The sequence below is a fragment of the Ananas comosus genome, linkage group 4 (genome assembly GCF_001540865.1).
Source record: "Ananas comosus cultivar F153 linkage group 4, ASM154086v1, whole genome shotgun sequence".
In the NCBI taxonomy this organism is placed as follows: domain Eukaryota; kingdom Viridiplantae; phylum Streptophyta; class Magnoliopsida; order Poales; family Bromeliaceae; genus Ananas; species Ananas comosus.
In genome coordinates, this window is record NC_033624.1 from 4,139,530 (window position 1) to 4,164,511 (window position 24,982).

Sequence of the window (24,982 nt, forward strand, 5' to 3'; positions counted from 1 at the left end):
TAGTTTGATCCCCCCCCCTTTTTTTTTTTTTCCCTTTTTTCTTTTTCCTTCTTTGGGACACTTAGAAAGCATGTTTAAGTCTAATCAATTCTCGGTGAGATTGATCAGTTCTTTCGTCCGGTTGAACAGGTTTGGTTTCTCCATTGAACCTGTTTTGACAGTTTATTTTGAAACTTGTGTTCATTAAGTAAGACCATAATTATATTCCTTGAAAATTTACTTGTATTTATTAAATCAATATATCAAAGAAGCAAGCAATATTAAGTTTAGCTCTTTGCCATTAAGATAGCTTGTGTTTTCTTGTGGTGTGTTTACATATATATATATATATATATATATATTATTTTTATGTTCCGCATTCGAACAATTTGGTTTTGAATGCTGCTTGGTTAACTAATATCGTTTCCTTTTTCCCTTCCTGAGTGTTAAAATCGGATGATAAGAGTAGCGTGTTACCCACATAATTTATTTTTTAAAAAAAGAATAAATTTAGTGGAAAATTTGAAGTAATTAGATTTCGAAGTTGAGAACTAATCATTAAATCTTTTATCACTTGTGCTGAGAGCAGTAAGTAATGAGATGATGAAGTTACAAGTTAATTCTCATAGCTGAACAGTTGAGTCAGTTTTTAGGAAATTCAAATTTAAGTTTGACTAGTCAAGTTTACCATTTCTCAAAACTTAGGAGGACTCGAGCCCAAGGTTTTAAGTGCCGTAAAACCGCCCGTCGGCACGGGCTGTATCCGCCATGCCGTACCGTGCCAATAAGATATCGGCACGATACAGATTCTGTGCCGATAGCACAGTTCAAAATTTTTTATTTTTTAAATTAGTAAGTAATTTTCTCAATAAAGTTCAAAAGATGTGATAAAAAGACATAATAAATAGTTAAAATATTTTATTGCTAAAAAAAATAAATATTTCATGTTATTATGTGTTGGTATATAAGAATTTTTTTGACCGGCACGCATCAGTATGACTCGGCACGCACTATACCATACCATGCCGGCACAATCCCATGCCACGGCACTTAAATTCTTGCTCGAGCCCTTTTATGTGGATTCCATTGATAGGGAAGCAGTGGCGGATGCATATGTTTGGGGTCAATAGACCCCACTGAGGATGGTGCAAAAAATCCATTTAGTGGGTTCCACTTGTATTATTAGGCCTTTTAGCTGCCTTTTTTTCTTTTTTATTTTTCTGTTTTTTATTTTATTTTATTTTATTTTTTTTTGCATAAGTTGACCCCAAAGTGGAGTCCAAGTTGACCTCAAGTGAAGTCTAACAAAATTTTTATTTTAAATAAAAGAGCTATAGCGGGTCGAACAATCTGCTAATATATATTTTTTTTCTTAGCAGTAGCAAAAAGTTAAAAAAGATTGTAATTAAAAAAATAATCCTAGTCTTTGATTAAGTGATGAACGATTATTGATGACTTATATAGAAAAAAAAAAACTTGTTTGACGATGTTTTCAAAGAGACTATCATGAACCTTTGTCAAAATATAAGGACACGTAAAAAATAACTGTAAAAAAAATAATAATATTTTTTTATACAACATTAATGACTAATTTATTTTTAAAAAATAATTTTGCATATTTTTTCTTCTTTAGTAAAAAAAATTTGTATATATTTCTTTAGAGGAAATTTTTAGATCTACGGTGCCACTGTTAAGGAGGGAAAAACAAATGGTTCTTGGTGATCATTTGATTTGGGTAATCATGGCCTGCTCAAGGNATATATATATATATATATATATATATTATTTTTATGTTCCGCATACGAACAATTTGGTTTTGAATGCTGCTTGGTTAACTAATATCGTTTCCTTTTTCTGTTCCTGAGTGTTAAAATCGGATGATAAGAGTAGCGTGTTACCCACATAATTTATTTTTTTAAAAAAGAATAAATTTAGTGGAAAATTTGAAGTAATTAGATTTCGAAGTTGAGAACTAATCATTAAATCTTTTATCACTTGTGCTGAGAGCAGTAAGTAATGAGGTGCTGAGAGCAGTAAGTAATGAGATGATGAAGTTAAAGTTAATTCTCATAGCTGAACAGTTGAGTCAGTTTTTAGGAAATTCAAATTTAAGTTTGACTAGTCAAGTTTACCATTTCTCAAAACTTAGGAGGACTCGAGCCCAAGGTTTTAAGTGCCGTAAAATTGCCCGTCGGCACGGGCTGTATCCGTCGTGTCGTACCGTGCCAAAAAGATATCGGCACGATACAGATTCCGTGCCGATGGCACAGCTCAAAATTCTTTATTCTTTAAATTAGTAAGTAATTTTTTCAATAAAGTTCAAAAGATGTGATAAAAAAACATAATAAATAGTTAAAATATTTTGTTGCTAAAAAAAATAAATATTTCATGTTATTATGTGTCGGCATATAAGAATTTTTTTGACCGGCACGCATCGACATGACTCGGCATGCACTATACTGTATCGTGCCGGTACGATTTCGTGTCACGGCACTTAAATTCCTGCTTGAGCCCTTTTATGTGGATTCCATTGACAGGGAAGCAGTGGTGGATGCATATGTTTGGGGTCGATGGACCCCACTAAGGATGGTGCAAAAAATCCATTTAGTGGGTTCCACTTGTATTATTAGGCCTTTTAGCTGCCTTTTTTTTCTTTTTTATTTTTCTCTTTTTTATTTTATTTTATTTTATTTTTTTTGCATAAGTTGACTCCAAAGTGGAGTCCAAGTTGACCTCAAGTGAAGTCTAACAAAATTTTTATTTTAAATAAAAGAGCTATAGCGGGTCGAACAATCTGCTAATATATATTTTTTTCTTAGCAGTAGCAAAAAGTTAAAAAAGATTGTAATTAAAAAAAAAAATCCTAGTCTTCTTTGTACTACTACATATTTTTTTTTACCTCGTTTAATCATATTGAATCCAGTGATGAACGATTATTGATGACTTATATATAAAAAAAAAAAAAAAAAACTTGTTTGACGATGTTTTCAAAGAGACTATCATGAACCTTTGTCAAAATATAAGGACACGTAAAAAATAGCTGTAAAAAGAAATATATATATTTTTCTATACAATATTAATGACTAATTTATTTTTAAAAAAATTATTTTGCATATTTTTTCTTCTTTAGTAAAAAAAATTTGTATATATTTTTTTTCTTTAGAGGAAATTTTTAGATCTACGGTGCCACTGTTAAGGAGGGAAAAACAAATGGTTCTTGGTGATCATTTGAGTTGGATAATCATGGCCTGCTCAAGGTTTCTATAATTTACATGAGTGCTTGGCGATTGTGCAATTAAATGAACACTAACCAGTCGTAATACTATTTTGGTAGAACTGAGAGATAGTGTTTTCCTATAATTAAAGGATTATTTTTTTGAAACTTTTTTTTAACTTAGACAACTAAAAGTGGGGGTGGGGAAATATTACTTAAAAGCACATAAAATTTCACTTTAAATCGGTATCAATGGCACTATAACAATAATAATAATAATAATATTAATATTAACAATATAAACTTACAGAAAGTTGGAACGATTTCGTAAATGTGCATCATCACGCTTGCAGAAAATTCTTAAAAAAAAAAAAAATAATTTCTTAATTAGCCCAACTTTAAATCTACAAGGTCGAAATATTTTAGTATTTAAATTAAACAAGATAAGATTAGATTATAATTTGGTCCTATTTTGATCTTAAATAAAAAGTAAATTAGATTAAATAAGATTACGGAGATATGTTTAAATAAGATTAAAGTGTCGTTTGAATAAAATAGATTTACTCAGATTTAATATCTATATAGATATAAACGAGATTTTAACTATGAATATATAAATCCCTAAGAAAACTTCGGCTCATTAAAAGGGAAAAATGAATATTTATTTACATAGAGTAAAAAGAGATAAGTTTATTCCGCGATTCTCTGTTTTTTTAACAATTTTTCTCCAAATAATTATCAATTCTCTTTAACAATTTTTTTTTTTGTTTACCTTTAATTTTTTTTTCTTCAATAAAACTCTCTTCAGCTACATATTATGTAAATCATATAATTTCTTCTATTTCTTACTTTTTTAAATCATTATTAATTGGTAAAGAATAATTAATTTATTAATTTTTTGGTTGCATTTTATATTAGTATAAATTTAATTTACTACAAATACATTCATACAGATTTGTACGACATAATGGAGAGAGAGAGAGAGAGAGACAGAGAGAGACCAGAATCCTTCAAAGCTTGCTTCCGTGAATCTGAATCTAATGTTAAGTGATTCAACACAAACAATTTTTATGACTAATATATAAGATTAATTTAAAATCCCTTAATCATTAAATAAATAATATCCAAACTAAAATTATAAATCCGTGGGAACAACTAAAATAATAATAATTTAATAAGTAAAATTCTCCAAAGTGAATATTAAGATATCAAGGTATAATAACTTTATTTCTGAAAAGTGAAATACTACTAATTAACTACCAAATCTCATCTTACTACCAAAAAAATAAAATCTTAGAAGCCATGTACCATGTACGTGACACGCCTTTCGTTTCATCCGTCCTTATTATATATATATATATATTCATGCAATAATATTTTCGGATTCCCACATCATCTAAGTCGTTTTGTTTTGTTTTTTCTCTACAGCAAACAATTAAAACTAGCAGCTCTCTCTCACTTGAGATGGAATGAAACCGAGCGTTCCAGTTCCGCGTCACACTTTGTCGTCGTGGAACCACCATCTTGTCTCCTTTGGCGATCGCCCGTTCCTGCAGTTCTTCACGTAGCGGTCGTTGTCCGCCGGCCGTTGCTGCAGATCAGACCAGGAGAAAAAAAAAAAACATGCATAAACAGTCTGTGATGAAGGATGGGTGGTGTCAATTGAGGCCGCAGCGAGCGACGATACCTTCGCGGGGGAGCTCGACAGCATCGAGAGAATGCTGATACAAACCGAGCTCACCGTCATCGCGGGCGACCACGAATCGTATAATATATCTGGGAGGAGAGCCAGGAAGAGAAGTTCATATATAATAACAAAGGTTTAAGCGAATCTTAACTATGAAATTAAATGCGTAAGATGAGTTAGAACAGCAAGAGCTTCCCTTGGACTAATATTAGAATCAACAGTTTCCATCAGAAAAGGAATAAGATATTCAAGCAAGTAATAAAATATTTGGTTAGGTCGTAGAATACTCCAAACAAAGAGTAAAAATATACCGCTTCGTCTCAGGAAAAGAAATTACATAACATCTTTCTCAAGCACAGTAACAAGGAATCCATAAAACAAAGAATCAGGCCCAAAATACGGATTATAATAAAGTTAGTATATGATAAGACAAAAGAAAAAGATACAATCAACTAGAAAACAACTTAATGCCGCTTGGGATAACGCAGTTTTAGTATATCCTATACAATTACACATGGATGAAATGAAATATCCAAGCAATACCGAACTGACGGATGTAGTGAAAATTTTAGAGCCCTATAATTTCATTTGATATCAGAGTATCCACAAAACAGCTGCACACAATATTTGATGACCAAAAACCAACTCAGCACAATACACTGATCAAGCCCAAAAGATTTAATCCTCTTATTTTCAACCATACTCAGCAAAGTTATATTAGACAAACTCTCTCCACTCTAAAGAACTTATCTACTATTATATTCACATGAGAGTTCCCGCATAGTTTCACTAAAAGGATACATGTAGCTGGGCATCGAAGATGACGAAGAGTGATTATACCTACTTTGCCAACAGCTGTGAGACAAACTCATTGAAAAGTGATTTATATATATATATATTTGAACTATGCTGGAATACTATCAATAGCACCAAGCTATTGGTACTATTAGGTTTTTGGTCCTCGGATGAAAAAAATGTACGGTTAGGATGATATGGACCCCCCTAGGGTTGGGTGACTTATTGATTTAATAGTATAATCTAACAGGTAAAAATAGTCAAAGGGTTAAATCTAACGGTGGAAAACTTGATAGTACCAAACGCTCGATGCTATCGATAGTATCCCAGCCGGACTCTATATTTTTTCTTGTTGTAAAAATTTGCAACCCAATAAAATTTGTAAACCTTTTTATTCCTGTCTTTCCCAAGTTCTAATGAGAACGATCTCGAAAAGACCAATCAGCCCACTCTTTCGTAGCTCATGGTATTAATGGTCTTCAATTTCAATACTTTAAGCGAGAATTAGAACTAATGAATTCAGAGAGAAGAGAACCTAAAATTAGGAAATTTTCTGCCACATAACGCCAGTAAATTTTAGCAGCGCAAAGCAAGAAAAGAAGAGCAAACAAAAAATTGAAGTTTCACCACACGAGAATCAGAAATTGCCTTGTACTCAAGTGAAATGCATCTTATCAAACTTAACTAAATTAAGATATCAAAAGCAAGGATCTTACAACGTATCAAACTGCTCAAGCTAGTGCAAAAAGAAGATACTACACTTCATTCTTAAACTCACAGTAGAAGCTTAACTTTTGATGGATGGAAGAAAACTTCTAATTCAAGTAAAGAAGAACTTCCGACATCAAGAGTAATACCAAGCCGACAAGCATATTCGATAAAACCAAACTCATAACATGATCAAAATCCAAAATCAACTTATTTATAAAACCAAAACAGTTACTAGAATTACCTAAACAAATATGCCCATTGCTGTATATATGCGGATGAGGAGGTGCCGGATGAAGAAAAATAACCTAATTAAAAGCAACAACATCAGAATCTCATCTCAGCAACTCAAAATCAATACTTTAAATTCTCGATAAAAAGAAAGACTTAACTATCCCACACCTGAGGGGCTTCCATCGGATAATGCTCTGGAAAATCCACCTGAAGCTGATACGTCTCACTTGCATAAAGTGTGCCCGGCGCCCCAACCACTTCGATAACCCATCTTAATCAGATCAAAAAACCTAATTCAAAATCAACCTATGGTGGAAAGAACATACATAGAAACCCTCAACTACATTACGTTTGAAACATACTCCGAATTTCACTTTCTTTCTCTCTTTTCCTTGAGATTCCTATACTTTTGATTGTTTTTCCATTATCTAACGTAGATATCTCCAACAAGAAATATCAATTTTTAACAAAATCCCCAATTCAACCGAACGTAACAACTAAAATCAAACAAAACATTTGATAGGTTTCAAAAACAAAANAAAAAAAAAAAAAAAATTGTTTGGTTTCCTAGAAAATACCTAGAAAATAGTTTTCTAGCTAAAAAATTATTTTCGGTCCATTTGGTTTCTAGGAAAAGTAGTTTTTTTTTGAATTTTTCTTTTCGCAAATTTTATTGTTAAGTAGTGTTTTTGTTTTCCGAACTTTTTATCCGGAAAACAAAAGCTGTGGAACAAAATCCCCAATTCAACCAAACGAAACAACTAAAATCAAAATAAACACAAGATTTAGGAGGTTTCAAAAATCAAAATCGAGCAGCTCCATAACCTTACAGCAGCAGCAACAACAACAACAACAACAACAACACAAAAAAAAAAAAAGAAAAAAAAAGGAAGGTGGATGTGCAACTAGTTTCAACAAAATCCCCAATTCAACCAAACGAAACAACCAAAATCAAAATCAAAATCAAAATAAACAAAAGTTATAGAAGATATCGACAACTAAAAGAACAGAAATTAGGGCTCCTTTTCCAAACGGCCCACACTTCAAGGGCCCTTAATCAACTCAGCCCTAACAAAGCAACAAAACACGCATCACACGAGATCATACAAATTAGGGCAAATTAGAGCAAAGAAAAGCAAAAGAAAAAGAAAAAGGTGGGATCCATCAATCGATATCGATCGATCGTAAAACCTTTGGAGATTATCGGTGAGTCGATGCTTGAATCCGGTGGGGGGGTTGACCTGCCACTCCACCAGCTCCTTCTGCAGGCGATTGCACGCGATCTTGCTCAGCGCCTGCAACAACGACGCCGCCGCCGCCGCCGCCGACGCAAATTAGGCAAAGTTCCAGGATTAAAGTGCAAAACAGAGAGAGAGAGAGAGAGAGAGAGAGAGAGAGAGGAACCTTGCGAGAAGCGGCGGAGGAGGTGGTCATCGTGCTCGGCGACGGGGAGAGAGAGAGAGAGAGAGAGAGAGAGAGAGTAAAAGAGGGATTTTTGGCCTTTTGGGTTTTTGGGCTTCTCTGCGCTCAAAAGCAGCTTTTCCGAATCAATTCGTTTTTTCACGAGCTGACTCCTTAAAAAAAATATCAAATTTCAAATTTAAAAATTTAATTTATTTCTGACTTATTTATTAACGAGTCGAAGAACACGAACGATCTGATTCATAAATTTTAAAAAATTATTAATTCTATTATTCAATAAAAAATTAGTATTTATTCGTACTTTTTATAGAAACGACTCGCGATAGAATACGAGATAAATTGAGCTACAAACGAATTAAATCTCTAGAAACAATATATTAATGAAGGATGTGAAATTTATGAATAATTTTCTTTACTTTGTTCTTGCTCTTTCTTATATATGAGAGAATCGCTCCTAATCTTAGTAGATAAGTGGAAGATTAGGCTGAATCGATTGATTAGAATATATCTCTAATTAACTTTTTAATTTAAAAATGAGATTAAGTTTAATTCTATTAGACAATATAATAACCGTCGAATCGACCTCGATTATGAACGCACTTAATTCGATTTAACTGAATACCAACACAAACAAACAATAAATATAGATAAAAGATTCACATGTACTTTTATATATGATTTATCCTCTACGCCAACCACCAAATCTAAATTTATTTGGGAAAAAAATACAAACTAATAAATATATACTTATTAAAAAAAATTAACTACCAAATATAGATATAGTATTCTTATTACTTGATTATAGCTTTGACCTAATAAATGCAATGTAATTTTTTTAAAAAAAGAAAGATAGATATAGATATCACCAAAACAAATTATTTTGGTACTCTAGTCATTTCTTGTAATTATAATTGTTTTTAAATGTCGGGTTAAATTGGCACTCACCCACCCAGAAAACTAAAAAAAAAATTAAAAATGGTCTCATTTTAATTGGACCAGTTCGGACTATTACTTACCATAAATTATCAATCAGCTCGATTTGATTTTTTTTTCTGAAGAATTTGTAAAATATATTTATTTACCTCTCTATTTTTACTATTTTATACTTAAAAATTAAATAATTTATTCTTTCTGACATCATGTTGATATTACTGATTCGACTGATTGGACCAATAATTGAACCAAATCATTATTTTTTATTCGAACCGTTTCAAATTTTAAAAGAACAATCACTATTTGCATGTTTTGACATAACTTTTGAACTTCTCTACTCTAAGAAATGGTAGTGATCTTTTGAGCCCTAAAATTATATTTCTAATATTTAAAGTTGTTATAAAAGCTATTGTAATGATTTTGCTATAAAGTTATTAGTATTTATTCGAAATATTTTAATTATAAGCTATAGTAAAATCAAAAGGTCCTAGTAGTATAATGATCTAACATCTATATGCGAATATGAGTATAGAGCAATACAGAGATCAAATAAAAAATAAATAAGTTGAAAAATATCAAGATAAAATACTATATAGAAGGAATATATGCCTAAGGAGAGAGATTACATATTTTGAGAGAAATGTTCTATGTTTTAGCATTTTATTAGTCCACAATAATCACACTTAGAAAAGTTAACTTTCGGAATTTCTATTATAATAAAACCAACTAAACACAACATACTACTTTCTTTCTCTCGATAATTGATATTACCCGCTTCGATTTTGATAGGAACAAAGCAAATTTTTATATTGACTATTTTACTAAGTACCAAATGATCACAGTTAAATATGAATATTTAGTATCCATTACCCTCTCTCAACTAATAAGGGATATAATAATACATCATAGTTGAAAATCGAATTAGATATGTGGACCTCACATTTTAGATTAGGTTGCTTAATCTAGTCTTAGGACCAAGTGCTAGAACAATTACATATAGAGAGAGAGAGAGAGAGACCATCTTTAACAAAAATAATAAAAGACTTAATGATCAGTACTTAAAAGTCTCATATTTGAAGTCGAGTAGTTTTATATTTCCTACTAAGTTTATTTTTTTTAAAATAAGAAAAGTGGTATTATGCTCCCATTCTCTAAACGGAAAAAAAAAAAAGTTTTAGAAAGAGAGAGAGAGAGGGGTAGTGTAGTGGGTTTAGTATAAAGGGAGGTTCCAAAATGAATGAACAAGATAAAGTTATTCATACCTTTATTAAGCATCTAATTAGATTAGTTCCCTACCTCTATCACAAATCGAAGGGGTTTGACTTATCGAAATAAGTTTATAGTCGGATTGGTAAGTATTCTTATTATCTGAATGTCCGATATAGAGTTTCAACAGCTTGTTTAGCGAGTATTATGATATTACCAAGTCAAAGGCTTAGACATATACACCTAAAAATAGAAGGAATAATATCTAACATATCTTTAAAAACTTTTGAAATATCGAATATATCCCTATTTTATTTTTTATTTCAAACATACCCCTTGTATATTTCTTCATTATTAAAAATACTCCCGCTATTAGTGCCCGTTAAGTTCAATGGATTCCTCTCCTCCAGCAAAGTTATTGATTAAATAGTTGTCTTAGTCGCATATCTTGCATATGATCAAAACATAAGAAATAGATGTTTCTTCTTATTCTAACATATGAAAAAAGAATTAAAAATATAAGTAGATTCCTCCTACTTTTAAATTCTAATTATTTAATAAATTTTAGATAGGCTAATTATAACGCTCCAATAGTTCTACATCGAATAAAAAAAATATATAATTAAAAATATAAGAATAAAAATATATGAGTTTAAACATATTATGCCAGTGGATTGGAATCAATAAGTATAAATACTAACAGACTGAGATGTTACATTTAGTATCAAAGCCGATGTGCCAGCCATGACAAGAACGTTAGAGCCTAAAAGAGGAAAATCTATAACGCCCTAATAATCTTACATCAGATTAACAAAAAAAAATATGATTGAAAAATATAAAGAACAATAACTCTAATACTAATAACTAGACTAAAGTATTTTAGACTGGTGGTTTGGGCCCAACAAGTTATTATTACTAACAAACTGGATCGTTTCACTAATTATAAAAATTAAAAGTTTAGACCTCGAAAATCGTTGCCGCTTTTTTCATTCTTTTAAATATAATCAATATTTCTTTTTTTAAAAAAAAAAGAAAGCAGCAAGTAAGAAGCAGTTTGCAATAGTGCAAAAGTTAGGGGGTTGAAAATTTGTGACACTTGTATATCATGATTGAGAGACTGACATGTGGGCCCACAACAATTACAAAGAAGATTCTAAGACCATTCCTATGGTGGTGGAATATTGAGTAGCATAACATCAACTTTAATAGATGAATAAATGCTCCAACATGGAGAAACATTCTCAGATGAGATGCTATTAAGATTGTTCCTAACTTCCTCCCATGGAAATAATAATAATAATATAATTTACATTAAGTAATGGATTCTCTCACTAAACCAAGAGAATAAAGCAAGAGAGAACAGGTGGCAGAAGAAATTAGGAAACTTTATGAGTGCTTTTTAAATACATCCTTGAAAAAAGTACTTATTTTGCATGGTGGTCCCCTAGAAACTTGAATTAGCATTTCTAACCCTCTAAAAGTCCCTAGAATCACATCTACATCACCTTAAAGCACTTAAATGTACAAACATGGTCAGAGTTAATCAACATGGAACTTCATGACCAGGTTAATAATCTAAAATTCTACTGGTTCAAGGTTTTTACTAGTTTGATCACTAGTTCAGCCACTACTTCAACTAGTTTGAACAATTTTACACAAAATCAAGCGAAAAACCAACAGTTCACAGCGAAGCTAGTCAATCAGAAAGCACTGTAACTAAAACTGCATATAAGATTCAATGGAACTGCATATAGAAAACTACCCTTCATGTTTTCTTATGTACAAATAACTTAGCCACATATGAGAAAAACAACAACATCATAAGAAAAAGGAAACAAAGGAAAAAAGACATTACTGCATGCACTGAACAACAACATACAACACCAGATACTTCCATAAAATTAGACAAGAAAATTCTTACCGCAGTAAAGCATGATTGAGAAACTGTTTAATCATGTGTAAGCGTTTACGTGGCTGATGCTTCTGCAATCATTTTCTGTAGGATTGAACCTTGTATTGCAACCAAATATCGTGGAAATATTAAGAACAAATACTATACCGGCAATATGATATGATGGTGAAAATTAAGCACTTCTTCTGTGGCTTCAGCTGTTTAGAAATGCCTTCAAAGAAAATGGCGGGGGAGCATCCTGTTAAACCAAAATTTTAAACATTATGGTTGGCACCACATGTCTTTGAACTTTAGCGAGTAAAATCATGCTTTTCTTTTTCACACCCTAAACAATTGATGACAAGAGCTTCTTTCAGATAATTATTGCATAAATGGTGCAACTCGCATAAATTCAGCAGGGGTTGTCAAGTTAAAATGGCAAAAAATCAGTTAAAATGGCAAAAGTTCAGTTAACTTGAAAAAAATCTCGGTAAATCTCTGGTTGACAAATACGGGTATAAAGAAACACAGTAACTGTTCTACCTTGGCTAGCTCCTGTTGTAGGTATTCTCTAACCACAGTTATCTGCTGTATCAGCTTCTCCAGAGAAGAATAGGCAGGAAGCTTAGCATGTGCTGAAATTAATCATAAGATTAAGGGTATATCGGTTGCAGGAGTTAGTAAAGCAAGAAATGGCATGTTAATAGGGAAATAGAAGATCACATGTGAAATATGCTAAATGTACCAAGAATAGCTCGATTCAGGCTATCTGCTATGTTCTGCCGATATTCTGGGCTCAGTAGTTGGAACATAGGTGACCTTTCAGGCTCCTCATAAGCTAGTAGAGCAATAAACTCCTAGTCAAAATAAGATGTAATGTTTTATGAGATATCTGTAGCCTTAATGGCATTAAATCATGATAGTATTAATATCCTTGCATCAAATATAATGCGTGTTTGACCAAGCTTCCGAAACAACTAATCTACTCCAGAAGCAAATGCCAAGGGCCTCGCCTGGCTATGTTTGCACTTTTTTTTACTCAAATACTATGCAACTGAATGCCTAATCGATGGACTTCGTTATCCCTGATATTACTGGTCTGATGACAAACTCATGTTCTCTTAAGAGCCAAAGAAACTCTCAACAATAGACAAAAAAACAATACTAAATTTTTGGTTTTCTGCTGCCAAACAAACCCAACCCCAGTTGGGGGGAAAAAACAGCCATCGGCTGGTGCAATCAACAACATAGCCTTTGAATTTGGAAAACAAAATGCAGCCGTTCCAAGAAATCGTATATTCCACCCTCCTCTCGCCACTTCAATTTACGATTGGCTATGCTGGTGCTATTCTAACTTGTGCTTAAAATAGTCACATCATACCTCCAGTTTCGTTACATACTTTTGCACCTTTCCAAATGGAGTAAGACTTTTCTGACCAAACTCGAGAGCTTCCTTGCTGCCATTTCATATACCAATTGCATTAAACCCAAAAGTTTCATATTTTAGTAGCAAAAAATGTCTATTTACAGAGTCCTCACCACTTTCTGGAGCGGACAAGATCAATAAAGTGAAGGCTTAAAAGATCGAAATGCAAATCCATATTAGCCTCCAGTAAGTTTGGAGCTAGCTGTTGTGTCAGCTCTATGGCCTCGAGAGCATTTCCTTCCAAGGCAAAATGAAAAATTGCTGACAGAAAAATCAAAAATACAGATTTACAAAACAGAGTAACCTATCTATGGACTACGATAGAGAATTAAATAGCTATCATGAAATATTCCAATGACCAATTAATTGCCTAACAAGAGGAGTTAACATGTTGATCAGTTCATGTTAGGCAAGATGCACTTGATTCATCCGAACTATTGCACTTTAACAGATGGGCACCTGAACTTTCAAAAGTTAAAAAGAAAAAAATAGGATCCAAACAATCACCATGTTTCAATTAGGCACCCAACACCTAATTCAGTCAATTTTTTATAACAGCTGATATCATGTGTCATTAAATGACCCATAACAGTCCATATCTTACATCTCCTCTTACATCCCTTCTTCCGAATTTCCAGATGATTGTAGGAGCATTCTAATCAATTCATTTTCATGTCAATAATGGCTGTTCAGAAAAACTGATAAAAAAAAAGGTAATGGTTGATTAAAAAAAGGTGAATTTTTCACGTAACTTTTATTTTAAAATCTTTTACAAGCTTTGGCTGTCAACTGTAAGAGCTCACTAATTCAAGGGTTTCTAACACATTTATCTCTTTCCTGTTTAAAACCCTCGACATAAACTGGAAAAATACAACTCACATTTCCGCTTGTCCATGTCTACTAGGTAATCAACAGGATGCTTCATCCCCGTAGAAGTGAGAAAAGCGTCTGCCGTCTCTTTGAAACAGTTGTGAATAAGATAAGACAGGACAATGTTGCGCACATCAGCATCGCTGATTGCCTGTCAATTGGGAAAAGAAAAGGAGACAAATCAACATTTAGAGATGTTAAACTAATATGAGCACACTAATATTTTTATTTCTTATGAACACCTGTATTAGTTGATGATAAATTGGATTCACATTATATCTGATTACTCATTTGAATATTTTCTTTTAGCTACTCACTATGTTAATAGAAAGGGGCTCGAAGCTAGAAGGTAATTCTAGATACATGATTAGATTAAATGCTCAATGAATGCATAGAAAGCAGAAGGCGTAAAGAAAGACATTTAGTTCAACCAAAAACATTAAGTAACTTATGGATATAAAGGGCAGAAGATACTCATATAAGTTAGAAAATAAATGTATTGTTGAGTCTGTCAATAATGTGCTCTCCATCAAGACAGATATAGTTCATTATATTATATAATTTTCCCTATTCTCTCTAGTGACACAAAATGTATTGTCCTGCGCCTGTAATTGTTCAGATAGGAAAAACCGTGACTAGATATTGTTCTCAGGACTTGGCTTATTCACTGATGAGTTATAGCTAACTTGTATAGTGCCAACGAACAATGTGAGAAATAAACTTGACCTCATTACTACATTCGATGAATACTAAACAAGTAGAGTTTCTTTAACATTGATTCATTGTATGAAAAACACATACATGCACACACAAAAAAAAGAAAGAAAAAAGAAAAAAGAAAGAAAGGTAGTTCAATAACGATCCTTTCTGACTTTGCCGCAAACCAGTAAGGTCTAGAGAATTAGTCGAAATCTAAGTTGGTTTGCTCGACGGTAAATAAGCTTATTGCCGAAACTGCAAGTTGAAAGCAGAGGGACGCAAAAACAGCCTAAACCAAAAGGAATGGATTGTTCAACAAAAAGCAAGTGAGCAAGCAATCTCAACTTAATATAATCAACAAGGTAAGCTGTTAAATTATAAAAATAACGCCTAACGACAAGGTCGGAACTATGTTTGACCAACATATGAATCACTGAAGAAAGGTCTACTATGTAAGAAATAGCAAAAAAAAAAGAAGTTTATATCCACTTCCAAGCTCAAGGATTGAGGATATAAAATAAAATCTCTAACTACACTATTGGCTAAAACTAAGGCTACAAATTGGGTTGATTGGGTTCATATAAATTTGGAATTTTTCATTCAGTTTGAGAAACTTCAATTCCTATCAAGGTATGGTCAGGGTTGGCACCAATCATAACCCAAGATGAACCCAATCCAAACTCGAAGCAATACCAACTTGGCATTTCAACAAATTAAAGAAACTATACAACATATATTCTATAACTAAACATTGCTGTGCTCTACTCATCTCCTTGGCTCATTTTTAACATCCTAGGAATGAGTAATACTACATCGGCAAATCACGCAAAGTTTGCGCGGTGGATCCATCATCCAAACAATCTAATCCCCACTATCGAATAGGAGATCCTTCCACCTAGTTACACACAAACACACAATCATTCAAATAGTTCCTTCATTCGAAGAAGATTAAGGTAAAAAATCTACACTTCCAGTGCTCCCAAATCCTCTCACAAATGAGTCAAAAACCAAAAAAAAAAAAAAAAAAACCATTTTTAACCCATTTTGAAGCGAATAAAGCTCTAAATCCATTGCCCCAGAGCTTAAAACTAAATCTTACGCCTATTATTGCTATAAAAAAGATAGGAAAAAACCCTAATGGCAAATCGACGCTAAGAATCAACAGGTTATCATGATTCGACCCCAAAATACACACATCCAGACCCTATTGCTCACAATCCAACATCATTCACAAAAGAGAGGTGACCTACTACGTGCTCGTATTGCCTCGGATCCAACTCCATCATTGCTTTATGAGAGAGAGAGAGAGAGAGAGAGCTCCGATGATCTCCGCAGCGGTGTGGAGAGAGAGAGAGAGAGAGAGAGAGAGAGAGAGAGGCGAGACCAGTAGCTATATACGGCGAAGGAGAGAGGGGGTTACTTCCACACAACGCATTTTATACATATATTTAAAAAAGAGAAAAAAAAAAAAAAAACGTGCAGGCACTGTTGGCATAAACGGGTAAGCACCCTACCCTGCCGCCGATGATCGGGTTGGGTCAAATCAAGTTTGAAATGACGTGATCGGTGCGTCTGAGTTGGACTGAGTTGTATTTGAATTGGCATGAGTTTGATTAGACAGAGTAACAAGCGATATCTATGGGCATCGTATCTATACGTTTTCAATAAATTAATTACGTATTTATAACAGTAAAGGATCAGATTGAACCAAATCACGTTTGAAATGATGTGGTCGGTGAGCTTGAGTTGGACTGAGTCGTATTTGAATTGACATAAGTTTGATTGGACCGAATAACAATTGAGACTCATGAGTATCGTATTTGTATGTTTTAAGTAAATTAATTACGTATTTATAACATTTCAAGTTTTTGGATTTAATGGTTAGCGTCAACCATCTGATAAAGATCTTTTGATGAGATACTTTTAACTTTCAATTTTAGCAAATAGACATTCTAATTTTACCAAATAATTTAATTGACTCTTTTCTTTAGTTAAAATTAATATTTATACAACCGTCTTATTCTATTAAATATGTATTGTACATAATTTTATAAAATTTCAAAATATAAAAAAAAAAAATTTATTCTATTCTATCATATATATAAAAGGGAAAATTTCAAATACCTCTCTTGTGGTTTCATTTTTTCTCACTTTAGTACTCTGTGGTTTAAAGTGTATCAAGTTAGTACCCTGTGGTTTTGCACTTTTTCACTACAATACCATGTGGTTTAAAGTGTATCAAGTTAGTACTAGGTGGTTTCACACTCTTTCACTTTAGTACCCTGTGGTTTTTACTTGATACAAAAATAAAATCACAGGGTACTAACTTGATACAAAAATAAAACCACAGAGTACTAACTTGATACACTTTAGACCACAGGGTACTAAAGTGAGAAAGTGCGAAACCACAGAGTACTAATTTGATACAGTTTAAACCACATGATACTAAAATAAAAAAGTACGAAACTACAAGAGGGTTTTTGAAGTTTTTCCTATATAAAAACCACTAAATGTTGAAGCTCTGTTCCATCAACCAAAATCGCTATATAATTAATAAGTTTGCTTGAGAAGAAAAATCTATTTGTAAAATAGCTAAAATTTTAAAAAATCTCTGCTTATTATTCCTTTAAAAATAATGTTAATTCCAGGAAGACCTGCACGATGCCAATCTTTTTTTTATTTTTTGCACTGGTAAAGAAAGAGGTTAAAAAAATAAAAATTGATTTAAATGTCCTGTGGCCCTTACTATAATAAAGTTAGGATGGTTTTGATCTTCTACTCGTACAGCAGCAGCATGAAGTTGTCCAGCGAATTCAAGTAACAAATGTTACAGTTTCTTCCAGAAAGCACTTCACTAACAGAAAAGAAGAAAAAAAAAGAAAAAAGAAAAAACAGAACTATCATTCAAAATCATATATTAAGTTGACAAAACAGCACCCAATAATTTGAAATTTTTGCCGTGGAAAATGGAAGAAGCTAACTTTAATACAAGTTGAACTGGAATGCTATTAGAAGCAAACGGAGTTTATTGCTACCCATTTATTTTCGATGATTAGGTCTACAAATCGACGATCAGTACCGTTGAACATAATTTATACCACTTGAAGCATCCAAGAACCAAATTTTATGTTATTGCGATATTATACTCTCGTCCGTCAAGTGAACAAAAAAATGAACGATTGAAAATAAATATCTTTCGAAAAGTAATGATAGAAATCTTATAATCAAAATCAAAAATATAGATCTTGTTTTAAATAGCTAAAAAAAATTTAACCAAAATTCAATTGATTTGGATAGTTTATGCTATTAAACGACAAAACATCTCATACTAACCGTTAAAATTATAAATTTTGAATCCCTCTTATCATTAGTCAATAATATCGAAAAGATTTAAAATTTGATTTCTATATACTTCAAGTAATATAGATCATGTTCAACGGTGCCGATCGTCGATTCGGAGCCTCCATCATCCAAAACAAATGGATGACAACAAAATCCGTTTGCTACTTATAGCATTCCACTGCAACTCCTTTAATACAACATACAAACAATAAGAACTAGGTGCTTTACACTCTGGTCGAGATTCGTAAACGCAGCTGCAACTATGATCTTCTTTGGGAAACAAAAAGAAACCCCTTCTTGTGTCTCACTGCTAGTTTCACTGCTACATCTGTGGAGATTAGAAAGTAAAATGCCATGTATAAATGATGCTTTTGCTATATAACGACCCTTCTAACTAATCTTTCGCTCGCTTCCACACGATTACAGTTCCATCTGAATCAGATGAGGCCAACAAATTTTCGCCATGATTCCATGCGACTCCTATTACTGGAGCACCGTGCCCCTGCATTAACACAAGGTATCAGTATTGAGAGTTCACATACTACACACACACACACACACACACAGACCTGTAGCTTATTCACGCAGGCATGCTTCGGCCGAGTCAAATCATAGAAGTAAACGTTCGAATCCTCGCTGCCAGAGACTTCATGTAGAGAAAGTTTGTTAAACAGTTAGACTTTATAAAAGCTTCCTTCCAAAACCAGCACAAGCTAAGATAGACTTAACACAATGTATCCCTACGTCCAGATGTAAAAGCATACATATTGCTTCGTTATGTTGTATTTTTTTCGTTTTTTTAGTACTCCCTGGTTAGAACGAAAACCAAAATTTCAAACCTCGGAATCGCTTAATGGGGCCACCCACAGTTAAAATTACTGTAAACTATTCTAAAACTCAATCAGAGACCACTCAAATCTTTCTTAGAGATTGACGACTTCAGAGGATACTTGACTAGTGCTTATTAATACAAAAAAACAATGGAAAGACCAGGATTTTCGAGAGCTTACCTATGAATTCCCCTTTCTCAAGAGAAAGAAGCGGGCAGAAAGAAGCACGAATACTGTGCACACGGGGAGCCAATTTTAGAGAGCATAGAAGAGTTAGGTACCCTTGAATCTCCAATGCAACACTGGACAATATCATAGAAAATGAGATGAACTAGTAGAATCTCAGTACAAATAAAATATCTGTAAGTTTCAGGGAAAAATACGTCAAACCCCTCTGAACATTACATCAACTGCACAGTACAACCGTTAAAAAAGTAACTTAAAAAAAACAAGAAATATTCTATAACCGTTTCCATGGACCACCCAGCCTTAATTTCTGTCAATTTCTTTAACTGTTGTTAGCACGTGATTGTTTGAAGTTTGAACATGATTTCAATTTTGTCCTCTGATAACCAATTGCAACAAATTAATCCCAGAAGTTTGACCCCAATTTTAATTTCATCCTCTGAGTTTCAGTTTAGAACATTTGTGTAGATTTCAATTGTCTCTGAAGTTTGACCGTGATTTCAATCCTGTTCGAGTTTCTACTTTAGCAAACAAAAATCTAATGATGGCGATGACATGTCATGTTTTTCAAACAAAAGACCTATATGAAGGGCATAATTTACAATTGAAATTATTAGGACATAACTTAAGTCGTGTTCAAACTTCAAGGACTACATTTGTAATTAACCCTGGTCCCCTTTTCTTTTACCCACTTAAGTTCAAAACATTATCTACAATACTGCTAAAATGTTTAGAGGGGTCTGGTATATTTGCCCAAATCTCGTTGCACTACAACCCACAAAAATACAACCTGAAGAAGCAAATGTTTCCGTCTTGAGCACATACAAGAACTACAGGACAGCGGGCCACAAGAGAAAATGTACGGTACTGGATAGTTGTGATTGGAGATTTGCTCCGGCTATTCTTATTCTTGTGGGACCTTGATACTGACCCTGTATGGGAGTTCACGCTAACCGTGTATATGTATCCCTGTTGAATGTTTTGTTTCATTCAAATTGCAACATATAGATATTAATTTACAAAACAGATAGGGTAAAATGAAAATATGAACTACCTGAGCGTCGCCAGCAAAGATAAGCTGGCCGGTGTGATCATTGTCCATGGCGGTAATCTTATCTTCAAAGAGGAGTTTACTAATTACTCTACCGGTACTAAAATTAATCACCTGAATTGACATTTACGCAAATATGTTCAGTAAGGTTTTCTTCACTTTGGGTATGACTTTGAGACTTGCAGATAGAATTTAACCTTAGAAATGTTAATGAATAGAACATTAAACGGGAAGAGACAGAAATTTACACTGATTTCTTTATTTGCATTGCCAACTAAAAGTAAGTTATTATTCACCTGAAATCAGAAATAACAACAAAGAGAATAAGCGTACAGTATGTAACAACACAATAGAATAAATCATACATGTTGGATTCCTAGATGAGTGATATTTCTAACTTAGATGGAAAGAACTGATTTCAGACAGATAACAAAAAAGTAAGCTATACAGCTCTTTAAACAATGTGGGTTGTGTTAACCATAAAGAACAGAAGAGAGACACAAAAAAAAAAATACTGGTGGCAAAACCAGAAAAGATCTATTTGCATAATGTTCTTCATAAATGAAGAACTACTTTAATTGATATTGGCAAAAGGCGATAACCATGTCACAAATTTTTTTCTTCTGTTTCCTTGTTATATTCCTTTTCTTTATTTTTGCATTGGGTTGGGGGTGGGTGGTTCTTAAAGACTTCTATTCTAGTTAAGTGAAGATAGAGGACTTAACTGTTCTACCACTTACAATCCGATAAACCAACAGAATAAGTAAAGAAATAGAGATGAATAAGTTGACCTTTTTATATTCTAATAATACGAACAGATCAAGCAAATAACCGAAGCTGAATGAGACATGTTATAATAATATGACAATTTTGGGCAAGACTAACAAATTGTAGTCAAATGACTACACAAATAAGCAACAATGCCTTTCAAATACAAAAAATAATCAAACATGGGCATAGAAACTACCTCAAAGATTAAAAAACACATAAACGCAAGGGATTGAGTTCGCTTGCTTATTTTCTGAATATACCACAATTTTAAACCAGATTAATTGTTCAAATTTGTGGCCAACGACTACAAGGAAAAGCAACTCCAAATACAAGAAATAAAAAAACACATCACAACAACAACTAAAAAAATTACACAGCACATAACACACATTTATACTTGCATAGGTAGATAGATTAACACATATATTTATTCTTGCATTGATATATATGGATAAATAGACATATAGATAAATAGATAGATTAATGCACATATTTATACTTGCGCGCGCGCGCGCACACAGAGAGGTACACACCGGGTGGAAACGAATACACAGTTGGGAAGAAACTCCATATACTACCCGAATGCAATGACCTTTAGAAATCTCCCATACTCTCACAGTTTTATCCATTGAAGACGAAGCAATGTACTGGTTGTTGGATGAAAAATCAAAATCTGTAATTTGGTTAGCATTGACGATAAAAAATAAAAAATGACAATAATAAAAAGAAAAAAAAAACAAGTTGCACTGCCTACGTATGAGAATTTACCTAATTGTCAGTTGTCACAATATTGTAGTTTTAAAAATATATTCCATTTAATTTAGCAGCTACAGGATTGTTAAAAATTCATAGACCAACATAGTTTTTTAGGCTAAAACTGATTAAGTGCCAACATATTAAATTATTAATATTAATATATAGATTAAGGTGCAGTTATCCATAATATACAGAAATGAAATGAAAATAAGAATAAGATAAATATGACTCAAAAATGTAATCGCACAAAACTGCTGTTAAATCTACATCTAAGACTATCAACTCCTATATTAGAAATATCTAAAGTCAGCATGTATACATTGAATCTCAATAAATTAAATCCAGATAAGTGATATCTCACCCATCGATGTTATAATTTTTCTATCAGATCTGCTTTTCTTTTAACCTATAGGATTTGTAAGGGAGTTGCTCACAGCAATTACTGGTCTATCAATAAGTGTAAGCCCTTTATGGAAAGTGTACTAACATTAAAGAGTAGCAAAATTATAGATATACTGTCAAAAACTTCAACAATACTAAAATTTGATAAGAAATTCGGAATCAGTCAAATGCAGTCTAACCTGTGATGGCTTTTGAATGTCCTCTTAATTGTTGAAGGACAGATGGCGGCTCAGAAACTTGACAGATCGTCAAACTGCCATCGGTTGCGCCATAGGCAAGTAGATCCGAACTCATGTGTCCAAATTTCAGAATAACAACTAGAAACATAATATATCATACATTACTCTTTGATAATAATACATACAAATAATAAAATGTGAGAAAATTCTTAGCAAGTATCAAAAATCACCTGAAGCTTTGCAGTTGTCAAAAATGCAATGCATTCCGACAAAAGAATATGCAGGCTCGGCAAATCGAGTTTGGTGATCCGAATCACTGATACTTGAGCCAAAACTCAAACGTCGACTAAAAGCTTGGCTGTTACTTCTCAAATCCTGCAGTAAAACTCGACTACTGTGAACAAGATTATCAAATGAAAACAAGATTGTGTCAAACGAAAACTCCGGAAAAAACATCTGATGATAGTTTTCATACATCAACATACTCATCAAAATCCCATATAACCAAGTAACCAACTAAGTAACTTTAGAAAAGAATGCATATATACTTTACAATATCAAAATTGCCATACATACTCTGCTAGAACTCCAGCTATCTGTCTCAAACAGTAAAGATTGGGGAGCAGAAAATGAAGCCCAGCGTCCACTGGCACATCAGCATTACCTTGGCATTAGATTTGTGAAAGAAAATTTGATGCAGATTGAAGAAACTTAATTCATAAGCACGAAATTGTAAAGAATTTTAGAATAAGAAACTATAAATGGATGTAATCGGGCTATCGCCAAAAACCATCGCTTCAAACTGGTAAATTAATTGAACAAGTGAAGGCACAGCAGCAGCACCATAACCACAAATTGGGAAGTGGGAACCATGAGTGTGGCAATATGTATTTCCTAATTCTAAAATAGGTAACAAAGCCCAAGCAGATAAATTTTACCAACATGATCTATTGCATCTAGTGCATTTTCTCTCCCTTGAGGGGAATCAAACAGAAGCAACAGCAAAATTTGCAGGAATTATTATCATAAACAACTTATAAACTCATTCATCATCTAAAACCAAATGGGAATTCGAAACTTCAGTAAGAGTTCTTTCCATTTGTCAAAATGCCACACAAATATTCGTTGTACACATATACTATCCAATATGTATTCTGATAAGTGTCCTCACATCATACTACAAAAGGAAAACTTTAAGTTCTTCAGAAACTCCCACCATTCGACATAATACTACGAAGCAACCGTAAACTGAACCAAAATAATACATCAAACCAAATCAAGCTACACAATCGAATCAAACCTGATACGTTCTAATGCATCTGATACTAAATTGCTAGTAAAGGAAAAAAGGAAAACGAGTTGCGATCACCGCGAACCTGTGGCCCGGGGTGCTCGGCTGGCTCGTCTGGCTCTCCCAGTTCTTCGGCCGCCGCAGGAAGTTGCGGTACGCCACGTACCCTCTCCCATTGCACCTCCAATCCTGGTTTCCCAGTACAAACCAACCCCATAACATTTCCATGCGCGAGTTAGAGATCAAACCCTAGGGAGAGAGAGAGAGGGAGAGAGAGAGAGAGAAAGAGACTTACCTTGCGGCGTTCGATTGCGGCGGCGGAGGAGAGGGCCTTGCGGTGGAGTAGGAGGCGGCGGATGGCGACGTAGTCGGCGTTGTGGTGGGTGATCGGCGGCTGGAGGAGGCAGCTCACGAAGTCCGGATCCGCCGCCGCCGCCGCCGCCGCCTCCTCCGTCGCCGCCGTGGGCTCCGTCTCCTCCGCCGACGCCGCGGCCGTCGCCACCGCGGGTTCCGGCGCCGCCGTGGGCTCCGGCGCCGCCGCGGGTTCGTCTCCTTTCTCCTCCATGGGGATCGGAGAGGACGTTGCTCCACGAGCTTCGCGTTTTGGATCTCATCGGAGGAGCTTTTATTCGCATTTTAGTTGTATTATTTAAAAAAAAAAATTGAGCAAAAATTACACTACTCTCGATGTTTGAAGTTAAATATTAATACTAAGGACGAATCTAAAATATTGTTAAAACCAAAGCAAATTATTTTTTTTTACTTATTTTTATGAGGAGATATTCGTGGCGTGAGCTTTTTTTTTAAAAAAAAAAAAAAACAAACGTTGTATTAATCATATTTGTGAATTTGTTCATCCTTGAAATATTTAAACTAGGATTCAAAATTTAATCATGTTGATTGTATATAAAACACATCCATCTTACACGAGTTGTGCTCGAATCTTACAAAACTTCGAATATTATTAATTTTTTTTCTCAACTAATTTTAGGTTACAATACAAAACTATCAAAATCTTTGAAGTCTCAATCTATTATTTCATAAATTGTAAAATAACACACACACACACACACACACACACATATATATATATATATAGAGAGAGAGAGA

The 24,982-nt window shown here is 33.5% G+C and overlaps 3 protein-coding genes across 4 annotated transcripts; all 3 read right to left on the reverse strand.

The window, feature by feature from the left end:
• On the reverse strand, positions 4,446 to 8,175 carry LOC109708992 (ubiquitin-conjugating enzyme 15). The gene is made up of 6 exons (XM_020231005.1): positions 8,022 to 8,175; positions 7,809 to 7,912; positions 6,786 to 6,888; positions 6,628 to 6,691; positions 4,881 to 4,969; positions 4,446 to 4,784 (listed from the first exon to the last, which is right to left on the reverse strand). Exons 1-6 carry the CDS (start codon positions 8,049 to 8,051, stop codon positions 4,689 to 4,691), a joined length of 486 nt encoding a protein of 161 aa, XP_020086594.1. The 5' UTR covers positions 8,052 to 8,175; the 3' UTR covers positions 4,446 to 4,688.
• LOC109708991 (glucose-induced degradation protein 8 homolog) lies at positions 11,878 to 16,475 on the reverse strand. 2 transcript variants are annotated; one of them, XM_020231002.1, is made up of 7 exons: positions 16,315 to 16,475; positions 14,375 to 14,516; positions 13,609 to 13,756; positions 13,451 to 13,526; positions 12,815 to 12,926; positions 12,613 to 12,704; positions 11,878 to 12,328 (listed from the first exon to the last, which is right to left on the reverse strand). In XM_020231002.1, the coding sequence occupies exons 1-7, from the start codon at positions 16,348 to 16,350 to the stop codon at positions 12,284 to 12,286; spliced, it is 651 nt and encodes a 216-aa protein (XP_020086591.1). In that variant the 5' UTR covers positions 16,351 to 16,475; the 3' UTR covers positions 11,878 to 12,283. The 2 variants fall into 2 exon arrangements, with proteins under 2 accessions (XP_020086591.1, XP_020086592.1); XM_020231003.1 differs by having other exon boundaries at positions 16,311 to 16,450.
• Positions 17,940 to 24,525, reverse strand: LOC109709376 (WD repeat-containing protein 13). The gene is made up of 12 exons (XM_020231584.1): positions 24,168 to 24,525; positions 23,958 to 24,061; positions 23,158 to 23,227; positions 22,812 to 22,956; positions 22,582 to 22,719; positions 21,778 to 21,917; positions 20,722 to 20,769; positions 20,477 to 20,587; positions 20,213 to 20,391; positions 19,417 to 19,538; positions 18,976 to 19,052; positions 17,940 to 18,908 (listed from the first exon to the last, which is right to left on the reverse strand). Exons 1-12 carry the CDS (start codon positions 24,435 to 24,437, stop codon positions 18,801 to 18,803), a joined length of 1,512 nt encoding a protein of 503 aa, XP_020087173.1. The 5' UTR covers positions 24,438 to 24,525; the 3' UTR covers positions 17,940 to 18,800.

What these genes read in the sequence shown, in the direction of transcription:
- LOC109708991 (XM_020231002.1), bottom strand. Translation starts at nt 16,350, where the DNA reads ATGATGGAGTTGGATCCGAGGCAATACGAGCACGTA. An exon ending in CGAGGCAATACGAGCACGTA is followed by an intron (nt 14,517 to 16,314) that starts GTAGGTCACCTC and finishes CCCAATTGACAG; the next exon opens with GCAATCAGCGATGCTGATGT. An exon ending in TACAACAGGAGCTAGCCAAG is followed by an intron (nt 12,329 to 12,612) that starts GTAGAACAGTTA and finishes TTGGTTTAACAG; the next exon opens with GATGCTCCCCCGCCATTTTC.
- LOC109709376 (XM_020231584.1), bottom strand. Translation starts at nt 24,437, where the DNA reads ATGGAGGAGAAAGGAGACGAACCCGCGGCGGCGCCGGAGCCCACGGCG. An exon ending in CCGCAATCGAACGCCGCAAG is followed by an intron (nt 24,062 to 24,167) that starts GTAAGTCTCTTT and finishes CTGGGAAACCAG; the next exon opens with GATTGGAGGTGCAATGGGAG. An exon ending in TGTGTATTCGTTTCCACCCG is followed by an intron (nt 20,770 to 21,777) that starts GTGTGTACCTCT and finishes TTCTGATTTCAG; the next exon opens with GTGAATAATAACTTACTTTT.
- LOC109708992 (XM_020231005.1), bottom strand. Translation starts at nt 8,051, where the DNA reads ATGACCACCTCCTCCGCCGCTTCTCGCAAG. An exon ending in CTCACCGATAATCTCCAAAG is followed by an intron (nt 6,889 to 7,808) that starts GTTTTACGATCG and finishes GATCTGATTAAG; the next exon opens with ATGGGTTATCGAAGTGGTTG. An exon ending in ATCCGATGGAAGCCCCTCAG is followed by an intron (nt 6,692 to 6,785) that starts GTGTGGGATAGT and finishes GCTTTTAATTAG; the next exon opens with GTTATTTTTCTTCATCCGGC.